The sequence below is a fragment of the Mus caroli genome, chromosome 4 (genome assembly GCF_900094665.2).
Source record: "Mus caroli chromosome 4, CAROLI_EIJ_v1.1, whole genome shotgun sequence".
In the NCBI taxonomy this organism is placed as follows: Eukaryota; Metazoa; Chordata; class Mammalia; order Rodentia; family Muridae; genus Mus; species Mus caroli.
In genome coordinates this window covers 80,838,194-80,847,411 of record NC_034573.1, presented here as the reverse complement: position 1 = coordinate 80,847,411, position 9,218 = coordinate 80,838,194, and the positions used below count along the sequence as shown (strand labels likewise).

General features: G+C 46.7%; 1 protein-coding gene across 2 annotated transcripts in view; it reads left to right on the top strand.

Annotated features, from left to right (window-relative positions):
* The first annotated feature begins 457 nt into the window (after positions 1-457).
* Positions 458-9,218, top strand: part of Mllt3 (MLLT3 super elongation complex subunit) — a 261,527-nt gene continuing 252,766 nt past the window's right edge. Inside the window, exons 1-2 of one of the 2 annotated variants that reach the window (XM_021159575.1) lie at positions 458-781; positions 2,209-2,389. In XM_021159575.1, coding sequence (XP_021015234.1) covers positions 770-781; positions 2,209-2,389 — 193 coding nt within the window. In that variant the 5' untranslated portion in view covers positions 458-769. Of the gene's footprint in view, positions 782-1,081; positions 1,278-2,208; positions 2,390-9,218 lie in introns of those variants that run through there. The other variant, XM_029475724.1, reaches the window with a different exon arrangement.

Sequence of the window (9,218 nt, the reverse complement as noted above, 5' to 3'; positions counted from 1 at the left end):
CTTGCTCTCTGTTTAAATAAGTTTGTTTGGGTGTGCGTTCTTGCGATTTCAGCACAAACCCACAAAAATCCATGGTGGAAAGTAAAAACAAGCCCGCTCCCCATTCCCAAACGTGCTCACTACCGCCAAAGACTTGATTTAACAACCCCTTCTCCTGCGGCTGGGGGGCTCCAGGCAGTGGCCACATTCCAGCAGTTTTAATCCGTTTTTTATTGTAGGGAGAACGGAGTTTGCACAGGGGCCGGGATGGCTCCCCAGCTGGCCGCTCTCCCAGTGCCAGGCCCCCTCCCTCCATTTCCTCCCCCCTCCCCCATCAGGAACCTGTTACTTTAAGCGAGGCGTTCCAGTGTGGCGCTGCGGGCCGCCGGGGTTTCGGGGAGGCGGCCGCTGATTGGCTCTTTCGAGCTCCCCCTGGCTCGGTCGCTCGGCCTCCCCGCGCGCTCCGCCCCGCCCGCACGCCCTCCCTCCGCCCCTAGAGGCTCGAAGCCCGGGTGTCAGGCGCCACGGCGCATGCTCCGGACTCATCCTCTGGCCCCGGAGCTGCTGCTGCTGCTGCTGCTGCTGCTTTTGCTTTTGGGGCTGAGTTTAATAAGCGAGCGAGAGAGCGAGCACGGGGTGGGGTGGGGGCCAAGGCAGAGCATGTCCGCCATCTACCCTCAGCTCCCGGGCGCGCTCTCATTCATAGCAGCCTCTTCATGAATTACAGCTGAAGGGGGCGGGGGAGGGGGGGTACCACACAACACCCCGGCAAACCTCCGGGCCCCCAGGCATGGCTAGCTCGGTAAGTACATGCAAAAATAATAATAAAAGCCCCCCTCCCTCTCCTCCTCCGCCCCGCGCCGCCGCAGCCCAGACAGCGCCAGCGCTCCGCGGTTCCAATTAGAGAAAGGTTGGTTTTGCTCGCGGGGAGCTGCCGCCTCTCCCTCCTCCCCCCCCCCCCGGCGCGCGCGCACACACTCGCACACTCGCCGCCACCGCCACCGCCCCCCCCCCCCCCCCCCCCCCCCCCCCCCCCCCCCCCCCCCCCCCCCCCCCCCCCCCCCCCCCCCCCCCGCGCCTCCCGCCCGCCTCGCCTCTTTGCAATCGCAAGAAGCGCACTCACACTCCCTCTGGCTCACACACGCGCACACACACACTCACACCCGGTGGAAGGAGGCGAATAATAACTCAGCCATATTTCAGCCGCCGCCGCCGCCGGGAGCTGCGGGCACGGTCCGGGGACGCGGCGAGCAGCCTCTGCGGCCGCACCTCCGCCGAGCGCCGCGGCCGCCACGATGGTGCGTTCTCCGCGGCGCGCGCGTGAGCCCGAGTGTGCGGGCTGACAGCGGCGGGGCTGCTCGCAACTTTGCCCCAGCGGCCGGTGTGCGCGACCGGGGCTCGGCGGCGGTCCGCCAGTAGCCCTGCCTTTCTGCGTTTCGTGGCTTTCGCTGGGGGGGCGGGGGGGGGAGGCTGGAGGGAGTTTGCGACCACTTTGGCTCTTGAAAGTGTGCAGCGTTGGCTCTGTTGGGCTGGCCTTGCCGGTCGTGGGGGGCTCTTTGCCGAGGGGTGCGGGGTGCTTTGAGTTGTGGATGCCTTGGCGTGTTTTCGTGCGGGCGTGAGTGAGTGTATGTGTGACGACGTTTCATTCTTGTGCACGAACCCCGTGGTAAGAAAGAACACGGGAGTTTGTGCCCATTAGCAGAGGCTGCCTGTAGTTTCCATTCCGCCTGGCACCGCGCTCCACACGCACGCACACATACACGTACACAAAGACTTCCTCGGCGTGTGCCTGTCGCCGCGGTACTTTCGGGGAGGGGGCTCGCTAGAAACCCCGGTCCCCTATCTCAGCCACCTCCCCTCCCACGCCGGGAAAGCGCCCCAGCATCCCCTCTTGATTGTCTCCTAATTTGTTACCGACGCGTTTGTTGTCGTGCTTGCTGTGGTGGTCGTGTTCTCCCCTTTCCCCGACCCTCTTCGCGACTAGGGGTAACATTCCGTTACAATCCCGGCCGCTGTGCAGCGGCGCCGGGGGCCCCTGCGGCCCGGCCCGGTGTATCTGGGGGTGTGGGGTGTGCGCGCCCACGCGCGTGAAACGTGGATGGAGAGGGCACTGCCGTTTCCTTTTATGTGCGTTTCAAGGAGGAGGGAAAAAAATGTCAGGCGCAATGTTGAGCAGCGAACGGTCGCCTTCCTGTTGTTCACGGCTGTCTCTCCTCCCCCTGCTCGCAGTGTGCCGTGCAGGTGAAGCTGGAGCTGGGGCACCGCGCCCAGGTGAGGAAGAAACCCACAGTGGAGGGCTTCACCCACGACTGGATGGTGTTCGTGCGCGGCCCGGAGCACAGTAACATTCAGCACTTTGTGGAGAAAGTCGTCTTCCACTTGCACGAAAGCTTCCCTAGGCCAAAAAGAGGTAGGGCTCGAATACAAAAGAGACTTGATAAAAAATGTCTTTGCTCCGGAGGAAACAATCGCGGGGCCCCGGCGCTCCCCGGGCCGTTCCCCGCCCCCCGCGCCGCGCTTGCCGGGCTAGCCTGGGACCCGGGGGCGCGGCGCCGTGCTTGCCAGGTCTCTGCTGCCCGCGCGCGGGCGCGCGCGCGCGTGAGTGTTCGACTTGGGCTCAGGGAAAGTCAGCACAGAGAAAGGACTGTCAGGTGTCGCGTGTTTATTCCTTCCAGCCCTCTTGGGTTGCAGTAGGTCCTTTGGGGACCATGTAATTAGTTACTGGGTTTGGAGGTTTGAAGAGCAAAGCTGGAGGGAATAAACAGTTTGCACCTTTCCACTCCCCCCCCCCCCTTCCTGGAGAAATCGAGCTTTACCTGTGTTACTAGCCAAGAATGCATTGGAGGTAGTTATTGTTCCGTTTAGAGAAGTCTGTTCTCTAGGCAATTCTGGCCTCTGTGTTTGAGATACCAGGTTGCTGTAGAGTGTCCCTTTGGGAGTTAGCCTCTACCTCACAGCCTGGATTTTACTAGTGGGGTGGCTTATCCCCTCAGTTCCCCCCCCCCCCCCGTGGGGGCATTTTACTGTTCCAGTAGATTTTGAACTACCTTCTGAACTGTCTTCTCATTGGGACCCACAAAGGGAGGGAGTTTCCGTTAAGGTTGAAAGCTAAGTTTCAGGCAAAGATGCTGTTTTGCCTATTTCTTTAGTTCTTTCTACACCTGGATCCTCAGCCATAAAGTCTGGCTTGCATACTCTTGCTGAGCTTCTCTGGTCCCAAGCACCTTCAATTAAACAGAGCGGGACAGTGTGGGGGCGGGGGGATATCATTTAAAAAAGACGTTTGAAGAGGTTCTGAAAAATACTGGTTTTTATTTCCCCCTGCCTCTGGGAAGCTACTGTCTGGTTGTTTTAGTTGGATTACTGGAGGTAACAGTACAAATACAATAAGGTGCTTTGTTTGTGAGCAGCTTTATTTATCTAAGTCGACACAATGGTTAGTAGTTATCTTCCATTTGATCCGTAATCTTTATTGGCATCTAGAACTCCTGCAGTTTCTTAGAGTAACATCATAATAAATCCATTCTGCTTAGAGTGATGGGGGAAATTATTGAACATTCAGGGCTGGATAAAGAAAGGAGGAAGGATGTGTGCCTTTAAGGTGGCAGAGTTGGGGTTTATTTTTATTTTTAATGCCTGTATGGTGGGAAGTAGGATTTTATTTTATTTTATTTTATTGTGCCTTTAGTAGTTAGGTTTAGAGTTCCTTTTCAAAACTTGAACAGTTGAAATTCTGATGGGCTTTGTTGAATGGTTAATAAATACATCCAGCTTCTAGTAGAGGGTAGGGATTTGCATGGTCTATGGGAGGTAATACTTAGCATTTGTTAGCACTTTAGATGAACATATAGACTGATACTCTATTTTGTATTTCTCCTAAGCCATGGTAAGAATTTCATTCCTGTCTGCAGGTGACTGGGGACAGTGCATGATGGAGTCCTCTCTTCTCATGACTCTGTAGAGCCACTGCAGAGCAGTTTAAACAAAAGAAAGCACCTCCTGGGCTCCTTGGTCCTTCCTCTGTTACAGCCACTTGGCTGCCATTCATTCAGGCAAAATAGACATTACAAAGGAATATTCATTGTGTCAGGGAAATCAACTCAGTTGTTAGAAAATGTTTCTCTTAAGGTAACTTTGTTTAAGCACCTTGATAATCATCCAACCCCTCTTCTGTATTTACCACCATTTCTCTGCTTCCCTGGTTCTGTGTGTGGTGATGCTGCCCTGTGTATCCTAAAGTTACTGACTTCCTGTCCAGCCTGAGGGAAGGAGAGGGGTCTCTGTTCACAGCACACACCTGCAAGGTGGGTTGAACCCTTAATAATAGCAGTGTCGTCTCACATCTCTCTGAGCAGGGATGTCTGTTGATTGGACTTTACAACTGCAGTTCTCAACTGGGGAGTTTCTTCTTTATGCAAACTATAAGCCATTGTTTTAAAATGTTTATTTTTGGATTTTTATTTGTGTTGTGTGGTTCCCATGATGTGACAAGTCCTGGGAAAATCGCCAACTTATATCGCCCAGGAGAGACCTTGTCATACTGTAATTACACATGATTCAGATTGCGAGAGGTTTCACTGCTTGTTGGGAATAGCAGCTGTAAAACTCAGGCAACACCAAGCATGCCGCTTAATCCCGGGATCTGGGTTTTGACTTATCAAATCTCTGAAAATGATAAGAACAACTGTAAAATCAGATTGCCAGGAATTTCCAAGGCTTCTTCTAGCACCTTTTAAGGTGCTACATCTTGCTATATGATTGATATAATTGATAGGATAAAGTTTAACTAATTGGAGATGGGAGGAACTGCAAAAGTGAATTTGAGAAAGATTTGAGTACAGTATGTTTGGAGGGATGCTTCTACTGTGAATTATTAGTGAAAAGCTAACTTTTGTGCATTATACACAGTCACTAATAAGCCAAGGAACCCTAGGTCTCCATATGAATTGCTCAGCCATGAAGATACATAAGTCCTTAGCGTTGTAATCCTTGGTTTAGAAAAGCAAATTGATTTTCAGGTTGATTTCCTTTACTTCACAATAATATTATGAGAACTTGTAGAGGAAGAAAATTATAGTATTTTCAACTTGTTGCCAAATGAGAATTATATATACCATTTCAGAATTGAGCTAATTGGATTTGAATTAATGAGGTTTTACTCTGTCACAAAGACGTGTGGGAGACCTTTAATTTAAAACTCCTGGCACACAGTCCTAGAAAAGGAGATTTTGATGGAATAGTGAGGCCTAGAATCTCCATTAGCTAATGAAGAATAGGCAGGTCAGAGCGGATGCATTTTCAGACTATCTGTTTGCAGGAGAAGAGCATATCTTATGTGTTATTACCAAAGATTTATGATGGCCTGATATGACTGGAATGAATAGTCATATTCAAAACATTCCATTTAAAATATTAATGTTTTCATTTTCCGTCGGATCTAAATTTCGGTGAACTTTCCTTCCAATTATAGCCGTCTTTACTATTGCAATCTGTTCTATTGACATTTATGATGTGAAAGCTCTTGCTTATTATTTTATGAAAGCTAATTTGGCCCCTGGTATGAATTGATAGCTTTTTATTTGTCGCCTCTAGTCCTTCGAGTGGGCAGATAAAACATAATCAGTGCACTCTTCCAGCTCTCCTTTGGTTTAGGCATGTGAGATTAGCTTTGTTACATAGCTCTGATTTGTATCTTTCAAAGTAATTTGGATAACTTTCTTTATCAAGGTACCTAATATGAGAAGATTGCTTAGTTTGAGGACTTTGTGTATATCTTGTATATTTTGGCTTTGGAGACACTTAATAAATGCACAAATGAAAAGAAAAAGGATGGATGAATCTCAGCTGCATGCAGTTGTAGGGAGAGGTGCCCTAACCAGGGAACTGCCTTAGACCTTATCAGGGCAAAGCAACAGAAACAACTTCCTGAGCCACTTGGCAGGTGAATTGCTGGAGGAATCTCTCTGTTGGTGAAAATGTCAGTTGGGCACTGGAAGTTGGAAGACATCTGGTTACAGTCTATTAAGATTTTAAATGTTTATGTCATTGAACTCAGCAGATTAACTAGGGATTTTCTAGTAGCTTTGGCTTCCCTAGTATACAAACATCAAATATTTCTCGTGACTGTTCTTTTAATAGCAAAAATTAGGAAGGAAGCCACGTTAGGGACTTCGAATGGGTGTGTTTAAGTGGGGATAACCTGTAAAAAGTGACAGATCTGTATATAAATGGAGGGACATCTTGAAGATCTATAACTGGTAGGGCAAGTTGTTAAGGATGTGTGATCCCATTAAGGAAACACCTCTTCAGATCGCACAGTGTATATGTGTGTGCATAGATTGTGTGCACTGGACATCAGTCTTGCCACTAGTTGCCTTGAGCAGGTGCTTTTTGTGGTAGTGGTGATGGGATTTTATTTGGAAACAAAAACTCAAACCATATATTTAAAAGATCACGATGACCACGCCTTAGTCTGTAAGAGTGAAGTTGAAGGAATACAAATCCAACATTTCCTTTTAAACAGATGAGGATATCATTGTAAGAGTGATCTTTAACCATGGAGAGGTTCTGTTCTTCATGGTGAAGGGGAATTAGGGTCAGGAAGTGCATATTGTCTCCCAAAGCCGGGTTAGGAGACATCTTTGGTCACCATGTTTTTGATTTTGTTTTTGTTTTTATTTTGCATTATGAGAATAGTTGTAGAAGCACAACTTATAAATCCAAGGTTAAATATGTCATTATTCTCAAACGCATGAAACTTCAGGCTCAACACCAGACTTCAAAGGGCCTTTCTATGTAAAAACAGTCAACCTGTGACCTGTCAGCATATATTGTTTTAATGAAAAATATTTTTAAACAGCAAAAATTAATGAGAAGTAGTGTATGTCTTTAATGTCTGGTGCCATCAGTATGACATGTGGTTGCTGTATCCACAGTTATACCCAGTTAGTTGTATTGTCACACAGCCCCAGACAGACAGTGTACCACTGAGAATGAGACAAACATGGAGCCTTTGTACAAAGAGCTGTAGTGTCACTATTCTGAGAAATAGACCTGAGGAACAGTGAAGTCTGCAGACTACACCCTGGAAATGGCTCATAAAATCTAGGTATTCTGCCTACACAGTCTGACATGGATAAAGTACCTATCATGTGCAAAGTAAGTACTCTGTACCCATCGCTGTTGTTGCCAGGGCTACTACTACTCATGTTGCAGAAAAAGAAATGGTAGGAGTTTCAAGGATTTTCCTGCTCAGATGTCAAGGGACCAACAGTTATGTCACTGTGTTTTCACAGGAGGACACTCTAAACTGAAGCTCCATTGGATGTGATTTACAGCTGATTTTACAGTCTGTCTGATGATATACTATTTGTGTTACACAGAAGTTTGCACAGTAATTATTTTAGGTGACCCCTGTAGAACTGCCTCTTTACTAAGAATGGTGAGCCACCAATTGATTTTATAGTTTTACCTTAAAGATGTCATGGCTGTCTATTTTTCTCTGTCCCCATCTCTCTCTCTCCTTTTCCCCCTCCCTTCTCTTTCCCCCTTAACTTCTCTCCATATTTCCCTCTTTCCTCTCCACTCCCCTTTCTCATCTCTTGGTGATTTCAGTCATCCAAAGAGGCATATGCAGAAGATAGGAAATTATTAAGCTGGAATCACGGTTCAAGGTTAAGAGTTCTGGTGTCCTTTCCAGAGGACCCTGGTTCAGTTCCCAGCACCATGTGGGTGGTTTCCAACTGCCTATAAATAACTCCAGCTCCGTGGATTCGGTGCCTTTTATGTCCTCTGCAAGCAAACTTGCACAGACATGGTATAGAGCCACACAGATCTACGCATGCATGTGTAAATAAATCTTTTTAAAAAGTAGGACATGAATCTGTTTAAAAAAGGAGGACAATGATGCCTTTATGAAGTGTTCATATCATTTTAAATGTAAATGAAAATCATGTTTTTACTAAAGTATAGATATATGTGCATTTGTAGAAAAACCTAATAAATACACAGAAGTTAAGTGAAATTTTCATAGATAACTAGTTAATATCTTGGTAGACATCTATCTATTCATATGTACATTTTTAACCATTAATATCTTTTAATTATTCTATTTTGATTAATGTATACTATATAACAAGATAATAATATAATAATTTTGTATGTATTGTATAGTCCCAGCCCTCTTTTTCCTTTCAATCAGGCTCTTAGACATGTGCAGTGATCGTGGCTGACGACAAAGTTATGAGTGTTCCTGTGCAAGAGAATTGCTAATAAATGGTGGTCAGTGTTTACTTCTGAAGCATTGAGTGATTGTTCGCCTATACAGTGGAGAAGTATTCAGTAATAACTACTGTTATAGGCATGACCTAGGATTTAATTAAGTGGTAGTGACCACAGTAGATCCTGTTTTAAACAAAAAAGTACTGTGGCTACTTTTATATAAAATCATGTACCTTTTATGGATTGATTTAAGATGTTCTCCTGGGGTGGGGCTGGAGAGATGGCTCTGTGGTTAAGAGAACTTGCTGCTCAACTGGAGCAACCTGCGTTCAGTTCCCAGCACCCATTGGCAGCTCACCGCTACATACCGCTCCAGTTCCAGGGTATTAGACACCTTGTTTCTGTGTGCATTAGGCATGGACATGGTGCACAGTCATACATGTAGTCAAAATAGTCACACACATAAAATATATATTTAAGATTTTTACTTTGTGACAAAGTCATTAGGAGAGTTGTTGTTGCATAGTGGCTAGCAGCCATGTCCTGACAGGGTCTCACTATGTATGTAGACCAGGTTGTCTTAGAACTTTTTATATAGACCAGGCTGCCCTTAAACTCACAGACCTCTTGCCTCTGCCTCTCACATGCAGGAGTTAAGGCATTTATTTATTTGTATATGTGTGTATGTGTATGTGTCGACATATGATGTGTTTGCAGAGTACCTACAAGAGATGGTTTGTTCCTTTCACTTTGTGGGTCTCTCTCACGCACACACGGCAGGCAGCCTTGGCAGCAAGCGCCTTTATCTACTGACTCATCTTGCTGGCCTTCAGGGTTAGCTTTATTAGAGAGCGAAGCTTGCTGTTACTTCTGATTCTCAGGTCAATTTACTCAGAGTAGTAATTGGTATTGATTATAAAGATGATTATTAATCCTTATTGGTTGTAAAGATGATTAGTTGAACTTAGTTATTATGTTTGAAGGTTGACATCATCAGAGCCAAATAGTTTTCTTTTTTA